The 19,716-nt window shown below is 48.1% G+C and overlaps 1 protein-coding gene across 2 annotated transcripts; it reads right to left on the bottom strand.

The window, feature by feature from the left end:
• Nucleotides 1-445: 445 nt before the first annotated feature.
• On the bottom strand, nucleotides 446-13,888 carry PRPS1 (phosphoribosyl pyrophosphate synthetase 1). Of its 2 annotated transcripts, none has more exons than XM_069811192.1 (8): nucleotides 13,717-13,882; nucleotides 12,840-13,052; nucleotides 9,759-9,942; nucleotides 9,320-9,418; nucleotides 7,370-7,494; nucleotides 5,445-5,618; nucleotides 4,613-4,772; nucleotides 446-2,517 (listed from the first exon to the last, which is right to left on the bottom strand). In XM_069811192.1, exons 1-8 carry the CDS (start codon nucleotides 13,722-13,724, stop codon nucleotides 2,425-2,427), a joined length of 1,056 nt encoding a protein of 351 aa, XP_069667293.1. In that variant the 5' UTR covers nucleotides 13,725-13,882; the 3' UTR covers nucleotides 446-2,424. The 2 variants fall into 2 exon arrangements, with proteins under 2 accessions (XP_069667293.1, XP_069667294.1); XM_069811193.1 differs by lacking the exon at nucleotides 446-2,517 and adding an exon at nucleotides 2,872-3,150 and having other exon boundaries at nucleotides 13,717-13,888.
• Between the last annotated feature and the right edge of the window lie 5,828 nt (nucleotides 13,889-19,716).

Genomic DNA, 19,716 nt, shown 5'->3' with positions numbered 1-19,716 from the left:
AAGCACTTCTCAGGACATAATCCTGCTGCCTCTGATCATTAGCTTTGTGCAAGATACTTAGCAATTCTTCACTCGTACTTGCTAAACTATTCAGGTCTTCCCCTACCTGAACATTATGTGAACAGATCTGCTCAGATACATAATTGAACAGTACAAGAGAAACTGCACTACCACCTCTAACAATTAAGTCTAAGAAATCAGAAACAGACAAAAGCCACTACTTGCTAAGAGAAGCAGCCTGGTCCCAAGCTTTTTCTTCTATGCCATGTGAGCACAGCCAAGCTGAACCTCAAAGTCAGCCCTGCTGCAAGAGGGCTAAACCAGATGACCTTCCAAGGTCCCCTTCCAAATAACATTACTCCATGATCTACCTTGCAATTGATCCTACTCAGAAGATGCACATCACCTTCGTAAGGTTTTTAAAAGCATTTATAGGCAGAGGCCATGGTTTTTAAATAAAAGTTTAATTCCTTCATCAGGTCTTAAATTTAAACACAAATGCTGCTGAAAAATCCTCACACTGCTGTTCCGATGTCCTGGCTCTCGGGTCTTAGGGCATTTGCAGCGCGGCAGCAGGGGCTCCAATACAGGAGGCAGGAATCAGACTCTCAGTAGAGCTCAGTGCAGGATGCAAAGCAAACAAGCAAGACACACACATTTTCCAGACAAACACCAATTCTTATACAAAAAGAAAAACCCTACACTGTAATAGAAGTGTTAACATTGCCACAGGACAGGAGTTCTAGGAAGGGAGAGAACTCTTCAGTAAAAGGCACAACTAAAGAAGTACTCCCCTAGATCTTGACCAAGTCTTTCAGTTAGTTCCACTTATACCCACCCCAGCCCCTAGCCTCTCAAAGCCATGCTGGTTACTCTAGCAAGTAGTTTCAAGTTCCTTCTTTTCCCTTTTTCCCTTCCTCCAGCTCAAAAACAAATAAAAGAGGAGTGCTTATAAAAACCAGAGCATAAAAACAGCTTCATCTATAACCCCGTAAGAGTCCAGGAGAGACTTAACAGTTTACCTTACGATTGTCTGGTACAGTTACTAAGTATTCAAGTTTCAGATGATACTTATTACATCTGGGAGCCTCAGTCAGCTCTAGTTTTGGTATTTTTCTTTCAGGCACTTTGCTGCCTGTCAGGTTGGTGTTAGATCTACAGTTTTCCCAGTACTATGTATCACCAGCCTCTTCAACCCATTGCTGTAAGAACTCATTAGCAGCATCAGACCCACTCCAAGGGCTTCTTCAGGTTTTGTAGTCCTGCAACCTCCTATGCTCCTTGGTTTAACATCTTTTGCAAGGAGCAACAATTTCAAGGCAAGGCAGACAGTGACCAGGACAAGCAACCAGAACATGTCAGTAACTTACAGGACAATAAGACTGCAGGCAATGAGAGGCTAAGACAGCTGGACACAAAGCTGTTGTGCATTAGGTCACCCCAGCGTCTGAGCAGGCACTTGCTAGATGCAACAACCAAGCTACTATGGGATAAAGAGGCTGTTTACTAGTGTACTGGTAAAAAAAAAGATCAAGGATTTGCACAGCAAGTCAAGGTGCAGCTATAGTACATGACAGCAGTCCTCTAGTCACTAGCAAGGCTAACAGTAAGCTGTGAAATTGAGGAACTGGTCTTAGCCTACACTAGAAACTAAAGCACACAACCACCATGAGTCCTTTACATAAGAGGGAGAGGAATGCTTGTCCAGAATGCACCTTCACCACTAAGTTAACACAGCGAGGCAGTACTGCACAGACTATGCTCTCACCTTCACTTTGCTGTGTAGCATGCTATAGGACATTTAATTTCATCAGTAATTAAGATGAATTCAAGTTTGCAAGCTAAACTGATCTCCTTTCATGGGAGGAAGCTGTAGCGGAACCACCTCCCAAGTGTCCCCCAGGGCTTCACCTAGGGTCAAGCTTGGCCAAGATACAAGCCTTCCCCATCGCTCTTCCCCATATACTGTCAGGCATAGAGTGGTAAGACAGCCAGCAGTCACTCAGGCTCTTGCTGTAGATCCCGATCACCATGTCCTAGGGAGCTCTACTTCCCAAACAATTTAGGGTGTGCATGCCAGATCATCTAACACTGCCCACAGACAAACCCTCTCCCTCCCCCACCCCAAAGTAACTGTGGCAATTAGCCATGTGTCAGTCCCGCTCTCCACAGATCTGCAGAATAGAGTCAATACTACTGATGAGCCCCAATGCACAGGGTTGCTGGTGGAGTTGGAGTGTTACGGAGATGAGCTTCTCCCCCCAGCCTCCCAGCGTTGGGATCAGAGCCAGTAAGCCTGACTTAAGCAGGAGGAGCTGTGGAGAACTGCACTGGAACAAGCAGAGTCTTCTACTGAACTTTACAACAAGCTGAACAACTTTTGGTTTTAAAAAAAGCCATACAAGCAGCAGCTGGCATCTGTTGTTATAAAGGGACATGGCTGAATAGGTAGGAGACAGATTCCCCATTATGAGTCCTCCTGATGGCCTCCGCAAGGATCATTGAGATGTCAATCACCTGGAGGGGAAGAAAGATGCATCAGTGTCACTGAGAAAAGACATCAAGCCTGGAAGAACGGCTGGTAAGTTAGGAAGAACTTAAGGAGTAAACTCATCACCCAAATCTGTAACATGACCAGACAAATGACTTCTACACAGGATTGGGATTTACTTACATATAATTCTAAAGATATTCTACATATAGCACTACAAGAATTATTTCACTGTTGATCTTTGTCAGGATGACAGTCTACTGTCACCTTTCTTTGCTGAGACTCCCTAAGCTCAGTCTGTTTACCCTAGGACTATCTTATTCACTTTGTGTAGGTTACAGAGAAGTTACGGGAGTCTAAATCAAGATCAGATCGCTTCCCTTGAGTCACGAGGCTTTACCATCACTGCCAGCAGCCTAAGAAAGATGAAGCGACTGTGCTGCAGCTCAGCTCCCATCACTGTGCTGGCTCCACCTGGCGGGGTAATCCAGTTAAAAGGAGGGAAAAATCAAGTCTCAGTAAAACTCTAGCTCTGAACCCCAGCAGCTAAAGTATTTCAATATATGTAGTCTCAGTAAGAAGCACCGTGTTCATGGTGCATTAAGGAAACTAAGCGGAATCCATATTTTACATTTTCTTTCTTCCAGATAGTTTGCCTCCTAAGGAAGGAAAGAAAAAAAAAAAAAACTTAAGAGCTGCAGAGCAGACAGGGCATGAGACTTATGACAAATCCTTTAGTTATGTATTTCTCAGCACTGAACATCAGATATTAGTTTAAAAGAGTGAGGTGTTAAGTGAGAGTCTGAAAAAATACTCCACTGCAATCTTTGGCTACAGCTATTTACATACGGATCAACCAGTTTAACATTTTGCCTACACTAACTATAGTGTGGAGCTTGGAAAGATGTTGGAGCATCAGACATCTTTTAGATGTGCTCAGCTGCAGGAATATCATCCAGAAGTTAGTGTTGAATACAGTGCAACCCAACAGCAGTTTGGAATCAGCTTATAACTTACTTCCAAAAGCAGCTTAAGCTTCAATGCAGCTTCAACCAGCTGAGCTTCCTTTTCACCAGAATCCCTGTATGGGGGCATCTGCTACACTTACAAAACAGTACTAGCGGAGTCTTAGCAGTGCCATTGACTTTCCAGAACTTCTCCAAATGCCTGTGTCTTATATATCTGTGCTGTGAAGCTAGTATTTAGGATGTCCTTGGCTGTGTATGCACTACAGTAGTACCTGAAGCTTCTGATGGACCTATTATGCCTGAACGCTCAGGTAAAGCTGCAACTTCCAGCTGTCCATTAACACAGGAAATCCTCAAGTTCTGCCTAGCTCAAGCTGTACAGCCAATTTTTTTTTCCCAGGAAAGTCAGCCTCAGCTTGGGAAACAAAATGCCACAGTACTCTTCCTAAATGGAAAACCCAAGACACAGAGTGAACATCAAGAGACCAGCTTTTAGCTTTCACATGGATGGCAAAGTGTTTTTGTTTATCTTTGGCAAGTATCTGAACATTGTACTGTGGAGCTGTGTCAACTGCTCTTAGTCAAACCAGCAAGACATGTCCACGGGACAAGACTACACCCCCTCTCCAGCTCACCTGCACTGCTGTTATGACCATACATAAAGCATCCACCTTCCCCAGACCAGGCCTACTTTGCTTCACAAAAGGAAGGGACACTCTGCTTAAAGGGCTGGGCATTACATGATAGATAGACAACTGAAGCTGGCATTACCAGCTTTAGAAGTTCCTATCTACTTCTGCTTCAGTATTACATGTCATCAGCATATTACTGCTCCAAAGTGTACAGATACAACTGCTTGCTTACATCATGGCCCCATTAGCTCACTGATCAGATCTAGGTAAAACAAGCCCTGAAAAAAATTTACTTAAATGCACTGTTTAAGATGAGCTGTATTAGAAGTGCATTTTATCAATGTAACAGATCTGTTATCCTACAGCAATAGGAACAAGAGAATTAGTCAACTCTGCCACTGATTCCAGTACCAATGAAACTGCTGTAAACACTAAACAGTATTATGAGTTTTTGCACCAACAGGAGGACAGACAAGTGCTACCACCCCCCAGGAGTGACAGAAGAGAAAGTAGACACTCACCTGGATTTTAGGGCACTGCTTCATCTTGTCCTCCTGGGGTATTGTGTTTGTGACTACAACTGCCTCAAAACAGGCATTGTTGATCCGAGAAATTGCTGGCCCAGAAAAGATCCCATGAGTTAAGATGGCATAAACTTTGGTGGCTCCAGCTGACACAAGCCTACAAGGGGGCAGAAAGGAGAAAGATAAGAAATTCTTAGCAAGTATTAAACTGGCATTAGTGCAGGGCACATGGTAAGCATGAAAGGAGACAACACAATATGCTTAGGGGACAGGCTATCTTTGATTCCCCCCTCCAGCCCACTATTGATTTGGGGGAAGAAAACAGTTTAACAATTACCATAAAATACACCACAGGCAAAGTATACATTGAAAAAATATTGTTCTTAGCCCTGAGACATTTGGACTAGATCATACAAATCACCTTCTGGTGATTTTTGCCAACACAAGGTAGCACATACTTAATACTGAGTGTTGCATATGCTGGCATTTCTAGTGTAGAAGGCTTGAAAGATATCAAAGCTTGAAAAGCTTACTTCTAATAGAAATGAAGATGTATGACCTTAAGTTGACAGACCCGACAGCACTTAGTTCTGCCTAGCATAGTCGGTGACTGTAGTGGAAGACATACTTTCAACACAAGCATTTTTCAAATAAAAAAAGACACTATGGTCTTCTGTGAGAACTTTAGGCTTTTTACTTATTTTGTATGACATGAGATAATCAAGAAACTATATATTACTTTGTGAAACTTGATATGCAGATAATCTGATTAACTCACTACATAGCAATAGGTTTCTGATTTAGGAAAGAATCAGTCAGCCCTACTCACTTGTCTGCAGCATGACAGATGGTACCACATGTGTCTGCCATATCATCTACCAGAATGGCCACTCTGTCTTTCACATCACCCACCAGCACCATGCGATCCACTTCATTGGCCTTCTTGCGCTCCTTGTGAATGAGGGCAAAGTCTACATTCAATCGATCTGCAATGGAGGTCACTCTGAAGAGAGAACAGTTTCCAAACAACACTTAACTCCACACACCAGCTTCAATCAAATCTCTTTTAAAACTATTAAGCACAGACTGCCACTGCAGTAAGAGAAGCTGTCACCACATCTGTTACTGCTCCCAAGCAATTAATAGAAGACACTCTGCCACCTTAGTTTCCCTTCAAGCAGTTGAACTGCAATCTTTGATCCAATCTCTCCCAATGAAAGCAACTAGGTTAAGATAAAACAGCCTTTCATCCTGACCACTGTAAATTAATTTGCACTTAAACCTCAAAACAAACCTTAACCAGCAAGTTTGGCAAACTTGAAGTGATTAGAATGCTTGGGAAGTTGTCATCTTTAATGCTACACTGGAAAGGCTTATGTTTTGCTACAAGAGGGGTTTACTTACACTCATATAAGCATTCAACTGTCATGCATACAAGTGCTGGCACAAGGACAGTGGCAGGAGTACACATCAAAGAACTGCAAGTCCACCACCTCACATTTACTTTAGTTAAAGTGACCACAGAACAACCTTAATAGAGGGACCTAAACTTTATATATTGATACTGATGAATAGTAAAGAATTTAAAAGTATTAAGAGTGAGCAGGAAGAAAATATGCATGCCCCTACGAAATTCTACACTTGAGACGAGTAGACTCCTAGCCTCAGTAGATCAGACTCATCAGCCTGGGAGTCCTACACAAGATTGTTAAACTAAACTGTTTTACTGAATTAGTTAGTTCTGCAGTACCGCCATAAAATATTGTGCCAGCTAAGATCGACACATTTCAGTTTAAGTGGCTTTTGAAGAGGTTTTTTTTTTCAGGAGTCATATTATAGCTGGCTGACTTGGCATTTCATATACTGCATTATGCAACAAGCTACAGAAGTAGCTGAATATACAAAAGGTCTTGTTCAATACACGGGCCATAACAAAGCTACAGGAAGACATACAATGACCTACAGCAGTAGTATCTCTTGGCTGTTTGCAATAGATAGCTTAAAACACTCTATGTGAATCAGGTCAGCATGCACCAACATTTTGGTGTTACAGTCCTGGATTAAAGAATACATCTGCATCCCTTTGATGTTCACATGTAGCCCTTATACAGAAGCATCAAGAACAGCCTAGTTTCTCCTAATAAGCACCTGAGAACATTCTGAACTGCCCACAAATTGGCATGTTTATCTGCAGAAAGATGGGAGATTGTCAAACTATCAAAGTAGAAATGTGCTATAACATATGCTGCTGCTTTTTGGAAAGAAACCATCTATCTTCCTTGCTCTCAGGGAAGAGGAAGAGTAGCAGCAGGCTTAAGTCCCAGCTAGATATTCAAATCAAGAGTAATAAAGTAAGAAAACATCTCAAGAGACTAAGTCGAATACTGCAAAGAAAACAGCCTGGATGAAAATGTATCATTAAGCAGCAGCAGTAACCTTGTCTTGATTCCCTCCTTCAACCTGCATAAATTACCCTTCCACAAAAAACTGTTTTAGTCCAAGGAATGTAGTAATTGCACAATTCCTACCTATGCAGCTGTGATTCTAGAAGCTATTTAATTCTCCATGTAGCCTAATAAACCTTCCAAACATTCCCTAGGAAGAACATCTGACCACTCTTCACTAGCTGCCACAGACTGTCTTAAAGAAGGTAGGCTGGCAGAGGGAACGTGTGTCTTAAGAATAAGGTCACAGGCACTCTCAGGAATTCAAGTAGATACAGAAGCACCTCAAGCTAGCTGTTTGACAGCTTACCTCTTGGCTCCACCTGCATCTGGTGAAACAATGGTGCAGTTCTTCCACTCTGCAATATTCTCTTTGATCCACTTCAGTACAGCAGGCTCAGCATATAAGTTATCAACAGGGATATCAAAAAAACCCTGCAAGGAAGACAACAGGAACAGATGTAGCTGAAGGTCACATTCCAAAAACAGTTGGAAGAAGCCTTCTATATCATCAGGCATGCAGCCACCACCTCTCCACAGCTTTCAGCTTTCCTTTCTACTTCCCTTAATGCAAGGGCAGTAGCCTTTGGGATGCACAGAATAGTAATGCAAGAAGTCTTCAGAGCCAGAAATAGTTTAGCAGCATAAATAACACTCCACATTTGACATCTTCACAACATGGAACTAGTTCTATCCCTAATGGGGTGCAGAAAACCAGCATCAAACACACTCATTTTCAGAGCAGCTAGCTGCCTGTTTACAAAGTCAATCTTTAAAGCTCATTACCTACATTGTTTGCACCTACAGGAAACCTATGAAAAAGGCTTGAGTAACATTTGTTCTTAAACTAATACAGCTGGTTCCACAACTTTACACTGATCTAGCAGACTCCTCCAGGTAAACCTCAAAGGTCACTAAAAGCCAGAAGTTAATCCTGGACAGGGAGTAATAGGCAGGAGTGGGGGCAGCTACTCTAAAGGAATGCTTCAAGGAACAGGGGTAACAGATCCTTCCTACCATCATTCTTTCTGCACTCAGCAACACAGCAACTACAAGAACCAGGCTGAAACCAGCCAGATGCTGGAAGCTTATATACACAAACCCAATTATTCAATCACATCTCACCACTGCTGCTGGTGAGTCAACCCTATGGCACACATCACAACTCCAAGCCTCTTAGGGAAGAGGCATACCCCCTTGGGCTCTGTTCTTTTATTCCATGATCTTTCAGGAAGTCTTCTCAGCTGTGCCCCCATAGATTTTTCCCATCTGAGACAAAGTATTTCTGGGCAAATTATACTGGAAGAAGTTACACCAAAGTGTGAATGGCTGCATTTTCAACTGTTAAAAAAACAGCCAGCCCACCTACTTCACCAGGCAGGAGATATTTTAGCCTTCTGGATTCAAAGTGTTTGCAGCAATAGAATAGATATCATCCCCTCTGCCACACCCCTTTCAGTTGCACTGAGGTGGTTTCTTGGTCTCAGAGCACTTGCTCAAGGTGGAAAGAAACAAGACTGATAATGTAACAGCTTGCTCTCCCTTGTCTCCCTGGTATACGCTCTTGCCACTTCTCTTACAAAGCTCTGGTCAAGATTTCAATTGCTCTGTGAGACTATTCTGTTCACTAAGCCAGCAAAACCCATGAATAATTTTCAGTTCACCAACAGCTTGGGAGAGAACCAAAGCCAACTGATTTGGAAGGATGGCACTGAATGGATACAAGTGGGATTGCCCACCTTGTCAGCAGCAAGCTGTCAGATCACTGTCCTGGTCAACAGAACCCTCACAAGCAGCTGTGCCAGTACATCTGGAGGCAGAGCTAACCTCAGGGCAGCAGTATTATCAGACACTGTGTCAAACAGAGGACTGCTCACTTCTCCCTGACAACTCGGTAAATATCAGAAAGCTCTACTCGATATTTAAGAACACTCTTGATAAAGCCTTTCTCCATCTCAAATTCCTCAAAGGACCAGTTAAGAATACACAGTGTCACTATCCGGCAATAAAGTTGCACGGATCATTTACTAGCCCAACATTCATTTACACATGACTCAATATGCTTAGTCTGATCAAGAACATCTATAATGTTACCCATCCCCCATCCTCTTCTGACTGATTCTACAAGTCCCTTCCAGTCTCATGTTCCCAAGTCCTGATCACTGCTGTGTCTAAAAAGAGCAAACTACTGGGAAGCCTGCAAGGCAGTAAAGAGGCTCAGATTGGAGCAGGTAAGTACTTCCCCGATTTTAGCTCCTACCTGAATCTGAGATGCATGCAGGTCCATGGTGATTATATGATCTGCACCTGCCACAGACAGCATGTTTGCAACCAGCTTGGCAGATATTGGAGCTCGGCTCTGGTACAGGAAAAAACAGTATTTAAGACAAGTTCAATTCCTTCATCAAGACGTCAGTTTTCCACTTCTAGGCAATGATTCACAAGCAGTTACTAAAAGGAGTACTCATTAACATTGCATCTTTTCATCAACAGGTGATTACAGCTTCATGTACTTTCAAGGAGAACTAGATCTTTATGAAAAGATGCATTTGCAGTCCAATGCCCTGAGGTTTAAAGAAATTAAACTAAGTTTTATCTCCTCCTCTACATATTCAGCTTCATCTAATCCCTATCCAGCAGTCAGGACTTTCAAGGCATGCATTCATCTTCCCAGCAGAAACCTTTACCCCATCCCTTACCTTGTCCTTTTTGTCCTGCCGAGCGTAAGGGAAGCAGGGTATGACAGCTGTGACTCTGCTGGCTGAGGCAATCTTACAAGCATTTATCATGATAAGGAGCTCCATCAGATTGTCATTGATTTCACCACAGCCACTCTGCACAATGTAGACATCCTCCCCGCGTACACTCTCGCCTATTTCCACACTGGGAACAGATGAGGAAAGGAGAGTTGTATCCAAGTAGAAATTAAAACACAGCCATTACATATGCCTGCAGAGCAACCAAGTGATTGCATTCCCAAGGGTCTGTGGGTGACAGTGTCATATAATCAAGGGTGTTGAGCAGGAACACTGTTGCTTATTTGCTCAGTAACTATTTTACATCGCTCACTGATCAAATTTAATGGTTCAGCCAGTAAGGCTAAAAGCACTCAGCACGTAGTCTCAATCTCAACACAAGCTAAGCATGTAAACACCCCAGAAGAGGCCTCGTTCCCCCTGTATCAGAAAGAAGTACAACCACCTCAGCTATAAGCAGCAGTGTACAAAGGAAGCAAGGATGATAGCCAGTCAGCAGAGAAAGCAAAGCCAAACTTCTATCAGAAGCTACACTGCAGCCTATTATTAGATTTAGAGTCATAACAGCTATTCACTTGCTTGAACAGAGAAGCCCTCCAGCACTTTGGAAAGGCTTTTGGGGTTAACTTCCTCCTGGATGTAATGCACACTAATCCTTGCTGATGAAGGGACTGAATACAAGCCAAAGGTCCTGTTTGCCAGCAGCAAACTGCCAGCTTCAGCGTGTGTATCAAGACACCTGCACCAGAGGCAGAATTGGAAAGCAAGCAGTAGTCTTAGGTTTGAGGTTTCATACGTGACAATCCTGCATAAGGCCTTTCATAGGAACAGATTAACTACTAAGTACTTCCACCATTTCAGATCAGAGAAGCCTGCCACACATCTGGAAGTAACCAGAAGTCAGTCTACTGAGGACAGAGCTTTTCCACAGTTCCCTGCTTCTTGCGCTAGAGATGCTCACCCACTCCGCAGACTGCTGCCACATCAAACTCTAGAAACAAGTAGACAATCACCCAACCCACTCCTAATGGCTTCATTTATAGAGCACCTTAGGGTAGATTTCTAATTTTAATATTTCATTCTCTGATCTTCCTCCCCCCTCTTCTTCAAAATGTTGATAACTGCTAGGTATTTATAGTCTTACTGCTCAATATCCATCAACAAACTGCTGTCATCTTTATTGCATCTTACAGCATACACCAAGATGCTTCTTCTTGTGAAGAATTTCAGCCAGCATGAGAACTTTCTGCTAGATAAGTGTATAAATGAACAGTAGTTAGCATACAAGTGTCATCTCCAACTGTGCTTATTAACAGCCTAATATTAAGCTGATTCAGGACATTTATTGTACAAAAGTATCAATAAAGTAATATTGTTTTAACAGAGTAGTTTATCTGGGAAGCATCTGCTATCAGTTTATTGGGGTAAATAAGATGTATATTAGATCTTAAAGTCACATTACCTGCTGACATAAGAACCTGCTGGCTAGCTAACTGGATGGATAAGAGCAGTTGATAAAGGGCAATGAGAACAGTGCAGTCGCAATGGCTGTAAATCAAACAGACTCTTTTTTACAACTCTCCTCAAACTCTTTGTACTACCTCTGAAGTTTTCAGTTACAATCAATACCCATGCAACAGAAACATAATATTCTATGTCATGTGTACATCCTGGATTCTCCTGGAAAAAATTACTGTCTCCTGAAGAAAGGGGTGGGTTGGACCAGTCATGCAAGGTTCTTTGTATTATACTGCGTGGTGTATATGTGATTAGTGTACCTCTCTAAACCAAGGTTTAAGGGCTCCAAATAATTTTTATCCTCTCCTTTCCTCTAGCTTCTTCAGGCAGGATGGTGGCAAGACTTATAAAGCATAGAGACAGAAAACTAGACGAATCTTAGGTTTCAGAGCTTGGGCGGCAACACAGACTGCATGACTGCAACTGCATCACGGGCTGCAAGGTGGTGTCAGCCGCTTATCTTCCCTGAATAATTTTATCAATACCTTTAAGCTTCTGATGCTCTTCAGAGTAGTTTAAAGGCACCAGCTACACACTAAGCGCAAAGCTGTCACGCCTCAAGTCGTCAGTGTCTAGCCTAAGCACGGAAGAGGCTCTTCAGCGCGGCTGGAACCCCAGGAGGTGCGCTCCTACCAGCTCCTAGCTTTTGGGGTGGAGGGGGCAAGGTCCGGCTGCTGAATTCTGCCGTTCCGACCCCCGCCGTAGCGGCCGGGTGCCACAGACCCTCCCTCTCCTCCGCGCGTAGCACTGCCGCGGCCCCCAGTGCAGCCAGACCACCAAACCCGCGGGCGGCAGCCCAGCACCAAGAGGCACGGCCCGCCGGGCAGGCCGGCGCTTTTCCGCGGAAGCCGCTAGAAGCACGGCCGGGCCGGGGCCCTGCAGGCGCCCGGCACATGGCTCGCCGCCGCCCGGAGCTCTGCAGGGAGCGCCGCGGCCCCCGCCTCTTCCCGCCCCCCCCCCCCCCCCGCCCACGAGAGCCCACCTCCCCGGGGCTCCGCCGCTGCCCCGGGTGTCACGCGTTACCGCGCCGGTTGCTCCCGCTCGCTCTCACTCAGCGCTCCGCCAGCCCCGGCCCGGCGGCACGATCACCGTGCCGCCCCAGCGGTGCCGCCCAGGACGGGGATCCGGGCGGGGAGCGGGCTCGAGCGGAGCCAGCGGCGCTGCGCGGCTGCCCCTTGGCTGGAGGGCGCCCAAGGGAGACCCGGCCCCGGCCGCGGCCCTGCCCGCGGGCTGCGCGGCTGCTGCGCGCAGGAGAAGGGCTGGATGCGGTGCAGGCCCACCGCCCCAGCGGGGCCCAGGCAGGAGTGCTCCGCCGCTCAGCGGACGTCTCCGAGCGCGGCCCCCGTCGAGCCGCCGCTCCCCCGGGGCCGGGCCCCGGCCGCAGGGCCCACCCCGCGCCCCACACCACAAATCCCAGCACCCCCAGCGCGGCGGCTGCGCGGACCCCAGCGCGGCAGCGCCCCGCGGCCTGCCGGGAGCTGTAGTGCGGCCCCGCCCCCGCCTCACCATGTCTCCTGGTTGCTGAACTTCTTGGTGACCACCTTGCCCAGCTCCAGGCCGAGGCGGTCGGCGATCTTCTGGGACAGGTCCTGGTGCGAGCTCCCGCTGAAGATCTTGATGTTGGGCATGGTGGCGGCCTTCGCCTTCTCCTCCTCCTCCTCCTCCTCCTCGCTCCGCCTCGCACCGCAACCGGCTGCCGCACGGGGACCCACCCGCCTCCTGCGCGGGGACGCGGCACGGTGAGCGCGGGCCACGCCGACGCGCGCCTACTCCGCCATCTTACCCCTTCCCGCCAGCCGCGCGGGCCCTGCAGCGGCTCCTCGCCCCCACGGACACGCCTCGGCGCGCTTCCCATTGGCTCCGTGGCGGCCGGGGGCGGGGCCCCGCCCGCCCCCGCACTGCCGCGGACGGGCGCTGGGCGTGGCTCGCAGGTCTCCCTGCGGTCCCGCCCACCGCCTCGACCACGGCCCCTGGCGGGGGGTGGGGACGGGAGGCGTGGGCGGCTGCTCGGCAGCCCCTCCAGGGGGTGGGGCGGAGGGCAGGAGGAGGTCTGCGATTGGCCGCCGCTTGACCGCCTGGCCTGCGATTGGTCACGGCGGCCGAGGCCGGAGCTGGCCCGCGGCCCTGCCCCACGTGGCTCTGGGGGGGCTGGGTGGTGGTGGCGGGTGAGGGGACGACGGGGACGGAGTTCGTTGGTCACATGATTGACAGTCGACCCCCACCCCCACCCCGGCGGCCATGACGGCTCCCCTCCCTCGGGGGGGGCCCCAGGGAGCGGCAGAGAAAATGGCCCCGCTCCCGCCGCAGGGCGCCGTGCCCGCGTCCCCCGCCGGCCTCCGACCCCGGCCGGTGGGGAGCCCCGCGGCGGCGGGGCGGGGGTTACCTCAGCATGCCGGTGTGCCCGCGCCCGCTGCCTCCTGCCTCCGCTGCCGCGGGCTGCCGGGGCCTTGCCCTGCGCTAGGCAGGCGTCACCTCGCCGGGCCGCAGTACCGCGGCGTAATGCAGTACCCCAGTGGCATGCCGTACGGGCGTCACATTGCCCGGCTGCTCTACCGCCGTGTCACACTGTACCGGCGTCACCTCGCCAGGCACGGTACCCCCCCCCCGAGACAGGCTGTGCAGGCGCCGCCTCGCCTGGCTGCCGCACCCTCCCCAGCGCTGCGCGGGGGGTCAGTCACCCCGCTGCGTCTCGGGCAGCGCCGCGCGGCCGCCCCCAACACCCCCCCCGCCCCCGGCCGCTGCACCGCCGCGAGCGACTCGGGGTGCTGCGGAGGGGCAGCCACGCGCCGCCCGGGTCCCCTCGCTCGCCCTGCGCTGTAGCTGCCCCCAAGCAAAGCCCCCCCCCCGCGAGCCGTGAGGCGACGGCCTGCGGAGCCCCAGGCGCAGCAGTGCCCGCTGGGCCCCACCATTTCGTGTTCCTCTGTGGTTTTCACGGGGAATAGGTTCTCCTTAAGAGAAACGGTAGCTTTTCCAGCACAAACGGAAGGCCAGGTGCCTCAGCCGAAGGCCGCGCAGAGCCGAGGACAGCGGGGAAACGGAGCTCTGCTGCCCGAGCAGCTGCGCCCAGAGCGGCCGCGCTCAGCCCAGCGCTTGGGAGCGGTCCCCAGCTATTTGCCTCAGAGGTTGGGTGAGACTATGTGTCCCCGTTCTCAAGTGGGAGCAAGTTCTTAATTTTGGAAGGACAGTGCTTACCTTCTTCACCAGGAGATAAACCTTTCGCTCTTTTGTCTTGCAAACTTCTACTCTACAAAAACACTAATAATTGATTTTCTTTGCCCTTTCTTGCAAGTATGATGTCCTTGGTCTCTTTTCCTTTGGCTGAATCGTGAGTTGATCCCATTTCAAAAGTGAAATGATGGTAGCAGGCTTTATGTGCGAAGAAGCACTGACTTCTTGCACGTACAGCCAGTCGGACTGGTCTCACTGCAAACTCAGAAAAAAATATCATGATAGCCATAATCAACATTTTCTGCACTTGTCCTCAGAATTTGCAGCAATACTTTCTGCTGTTTATTTGTCTGTTGGAAATAGCCTTTGGCCATGTTTTGAGATTACAAAAAATCGTAATTGTGGTGGATACTCTGAATTGCAAATACAGAGGTCCTTCTTTCTGTCTTCTGAATCACTGTTAAAACCCATGTGGGTACTATTTTAACCGACTGTTTAATTTAATTTCTGAGGGTTTTTTTACATTTATAATCAGGGTTTTGTACCTAATTCTGTAATTAGTCTCCTGTGAACTTTCAGCCTGTACATGATTACATTATGCAGATTAATTTAGCTTTTGCAAAAATAAACATTGTGTTTAAAGGTCTTTAAATAATAAGCCACAAACAGGTTATTCAAAATTTGCATGCAGTTGTGCAATTCCTACTCATTTTACTTGCCTGTCTCATAGACAACAAACTTCTGCAATGAATTTGGCATTGATAAGTTACTGCTTTGAGTCCTTAAAAATTCAACCAGAAGAAATAGTCCGCAATTCAGAGGCTGGCCTCATTCTCTTTATTTCGTCTTGCCACTATCCCCAAGGGCCAGTAAACTAATGATTACAAAATCATACTTTGAGGAGGTTTTCTATAACCCTTTGGAGGGTGTCATTAAACTGGGAATTAATCTGGATTAAAATATATTAATTCCCATACTTAGCATTGATGGGAACTGGAATATCAATATATGGTAATTCCGAATTTTTTGGTGTAACTATAGCAGCTTATGAAATGCTGTGACATACAGCGAATCCAAGGAATGGGAAAGGAAGAATACAGCCCTTTGCTTCTAATTTGTTGCTAAACATTGCTCATCTTAGTAACACAGAAAACTTCACCGTCAGATGGCTACCTGGTGGCTCAAGTGATGGGTTTTGTGGATACCTCCCAAATTTCTAGCAGCCATATTCTTGCACAAAATCCACATCACTGTAACCACTCCCTACTAATGACTCCTGTATTTTTGTATGGAAGACACCTAAAAAAAATCCAGCCATTTTGTTGGCATTCTTACATGGGCCTTTCACAGTTCACAACTTTTTTTTCAAATGATAGTTTGGGATAATTGGAAGTTTGCAATGGCTGTTCTGTACATACTTTCCAGTGATAAAGCTTCTAGTCTAAAAATAACTTCAAAGCCTCTCCTCCCCGCAAACCAGACTACAGAAGGTTTATTGCTGCTATTGCAGTTTGAAGAATTTGGAAGATGGATAACTTCTTTCCAGTCCCCAAAATACTTGTTTCTGGTTTTGAACCATTTGCTTCAGTCTTGGTTTAAATTCTCCCTCCCCTGCTCTTGCATGCAGAATGAGTGTCTTCTGTGCCTCAACATCCCTGTCCCCTCCCTGTTTATTCGTGAAACAGGCACTGGGAACCTAAGGCTGAAGGGAGCAGAAGGCATATTAAAACATGCAAATTATGCCTCTCATTGATGAACTCTGTCTGAGTTTTCCCTAAACAGGACTTTTGAAGTAGCATGTCTGTCAGTTTCCTCCTGGGATTACGGAGATGGGATTTGCAGGAGTGAAAAATCTGACAAAAGATGAAATTAGATCCTTAATCCTGTAAACCAGGGACTGGCAACCTTTCATGTGTAAAATCAAAGACTTTTTTTTTGCCTTTCTGAGCTAGAGGCCAAGCATGCTCTCAGGAACTCCAATAAGCTGGTGGAGGCTGCTCCCCCAGGAGGGGAGATTTTGCGGAACTGCTGGTGGGTGACACCTTCTTTTTTTCCCCAAAGGCTAACAGCCAGGGGCTGGGTGCTGTGGCCACTTATAGTCTCTCCAGCTCTGTGTCATCTTGCTGCCTTGCACTGCTCACAGCAGCATTAAATGGCCACGAGTGCCATCTAAGAAAAGTCCCTGCTACCCTTCAGTGTTTCAGCTACCACAATGTCTTTGTAGGTTAGACAGCACTTTGGTTATGAGGACAAAAGTCCATCGGCCTTAATGATTTATCACTATCGCTAGCAAAGCTCTTGGAACAGGATAATCTCAGAGATTTGATTGAGAAGAAGCTCTTAATCCACCAAAGTCTTACGTCAAACAAAGCCAAAAAGCTTGCTCCCGAGGTTCCTCAGCCATAGCTTGTCTATTAGCAGCTTGCATTGCCATTAACTGAAGAAGGGACAAGGAGAACCAGCTTTGAAGAGGGAGATGTTTATCTGGTTCTTGGCCTAAATGGGATGAAGGGAGGGACTACGTAGTTGAAAACCATTGACCTGTAAGTCAGGTTGTCTGTCAAAGGATGCTCAGGAAAATGACCACAGCCTAAGTGAAGTCTGGGTGTTAAAGTGGATTGGACTATCTCAACTCTTGTGTGGGCACCCTTTCTCAAAATTAAAGCACCTAATCCCAGTTGGCTCGCTTCATTCTGAAAGCAAAATATAATAAATTGAATTATCTACTTCCAATCTAAAGTATTTAATTTAATTTTCCTGTGGTGGTTTACAATGCGGACACATACGAGTTTGTTTTGGTAGCAGAAAGAACAAGCTCATAGCCTGAGCTGCTGTGTTCCTTCATGTTTTGAAAATTGTGAAGTAAATCACTGTCCAACTAAGGAGAACCTGAAAGCCCACAAATGGCAAAACCCCCTTTTTATTTACCTGATTCTATAGAGATGCATTTAATCAGAAATACATTTGTGTTTCATGCCCTGAGAACACATTTTCCAGGAAGTTTTAAGCAGCGCATTAATGCCATCAACTTTCATGGTGACATCCGTCAAGACAAGTAGCCCTTATCCCTCTGTTAGCACATTCCTGCATACAATTGCCACTTAATTACCACCTGCCACTTAATCAAGGGCACATTTTCATATAGAAAGCCTGTGGCTGAGGGTTATTTTTTTTCTGTTGCTTTATGACTGCACTGCCTCACAGCCGGTTCTGTTAGGAATAACACAAGGCTCTGCCTTTTGCCTTGGTGGCTGAAGGAAAAGTAGAAGCTGGAAAAAAAAGTGAATGCCGAAAAGGGGTGGGAGGCAGAAAGAAAAGTAGAGGCAGGGAACAGGTATGAGGATGAATAGGAAAGCAGAGGCTGAGAAAAAGTTAAGGCTGAAAAGGGGAGGGAAGCCAAAAGAAAAGTGGATGCCAAAAAGGGCTGGGAAGCCTCAAAGTTGTGTGAGAACAAAAGGGAGTGGGAGGCCAAAAAGAGGTGGGAGGCTGAAAAGGAAGTAGTGGCCAAGAAGTGGTGTGAGGCCAAAAAGGGATGTAGAGATTGAGAAAAAGGTAGGACTGAAAAGGGGTGGGAGGCCACACTGGGACTCTTGAGTGCATGATGTACACCAGCCTCACAAACGTCTCGATGAGGCTGCTTAGCACCTGGAAGCTGCTCGTAATGGCAGAGAGCATGTGGGTAGGACTCTTGTCTACGGCTGCCACACGGCGGCAGGATGCCCGAAACTCCTTGAACTTGAGGGCGAGCTCTTGCTTGTACTCAGCCAGCTGGGATATGTAGGGTTTGCAGTCCCGGACGTCAGGGCTCACCACACATTGCCTCAGGATAGTCAGGAGCTCATTGGTATCCAGCTGCACTTGCAGAAACCCATTGGGAAAGCTGTAGGCATGGCCTCGAAGGGTGTTGATCTTTGCCAAGCTCCCCTCAAAACTGGAGGTCCTTAAATCTATTTCCTGGGTCTGACTGTCATTGGGACTGCTGCAGGCTGTTGCGCGGGAGCTGTAGTGCGGCCCCGCCCCCGCCTCACCATGTCTCCTGGTTGCTGAACTTCTTGGTGACCACCTTGCCCAGCTCCAGGCCGAGGCGGTCGGCGATCTTCTGGGACAGGTCCTGGTGCGAGCTCCCGCTGAAGATCTTGATGTTGGGCATGGTGGCGGCCTTCGCCTTCTCCTCCTCCTCCTCCTCGCTCCGCCTCGCACCGCAACCGGCTGCCGCACGGGGACCCACCCGCCTCCTGCGCGGGGACGCGGCACGGTGAGCGCGGGCCACGCCGACGCGCGCCTACTCCGCCATCTTACCCCTTCCCGCCAGCCGCGCGGGCCCTGCAGCGGCTCCTCGCCCCCACGGACACACCTCGGCGCGCTTCCCATTGGCTCCGTGGCGGCCGGGGGCGGGGCCCCGCCCGCCCCCGCACTGCCGCGGACGGGCGCTGGGCGTGGCTCGCAGGTCTCCCTGCGGTCCCGCCCACCGCCTCGACCACGGCCCCTGGCGGGGGGTGGGGACGGGAGGCGTGGGCGGCTGCTCGGCAGCCCCTCCAGGGGGTGGGGCGGAGGGCAGGAGGAGGTCTGCGATTGGCCGCCGCTTGACCGCCTGGCCTGCGATTGGTCAGGGCGGCCGCGGAAGCCAGAGGAAAAGTTGAGGCCAAAATGGGGCTGGCGGCTGAGAGAAAGGTAGAGGCTGAGAAAAATACGAGGTGTAAGAGGGGTGGGAGGCCGAGCAAGGGGTGGGAGGCCGAGAAGGGCTGCATCTCCAGCAGCCCCCCTTGGAACATCTGGGTTCCACTCCCCTCTGTGTGGGAGCAGAAAACCCAACCTCCGCGTCTGGGAGCAGTTCTGTTGGCTGTTTGCCTTCTGCCTGCCTCTCTGCCTGTATCATTTGTTTCACAGGGATTATTTTTTAGATAAATCCTCTCTCTGCTACTCAAAGCCACTCGGTTGCAGGAAGAACCATCTGGGTTCAGATTTTTACTGACTCTACAAGAGCCCCCCGTTCTTTCCTTTGTAGAGATGATCACTTTATCGCAGATATGGGTCTGAAGAGTTGTATTTTGGAATGAAGCTCACCTGTAGCACTGTAAACGCTACCAGAGTTACACAGCACATAGCTGAACCAGAGCACATCCACTAGGAAAAAGCACACCATTTGTCAGGAAAAGGAGAATACTTTGGGAAATAAATGGTATTTTCAAGTCTCCAGTAGAAACAATAAAGACTT

This window comes from Haliaeetus albicilla, chromosome 23, assembly GCF_947461875.1.
Source record: "Haliaeetus albicilla chromosome 23, bHalAlb1.1, whole genome shotgun sequence".
Taxonomy (NCBI): domain Eukaryota; kingdom Metazoa; phylum Chordata; class Aves; order Accipitriformes; family Accipitridae; genus Haliaeetus; species Haliaeetus albicilla.
This window is presented reverse-complemented; position numbering and strand designations above follow the sequence as displayed.

Bases quoted from the DNA above. Each gene is read 5' to 3' on its own strand.
- PRPS1 (XM_069811192.1), bottom strand. The intron at 9,419-9,758 runs GTAAGGGATGGG...TTCCTGTACCAG, and splicing joins GGCAGGACAAAAAGGACAAG to AGCCGAGCTCCAATATCTGC. The intron at 7,495-9,319 runs GTAGGAGCTAAA...TCTTCCTTGCAG, and splicing joins TGCATGCATCTCAGATTCAG to GGTTTTTTTGATATCCCTGT.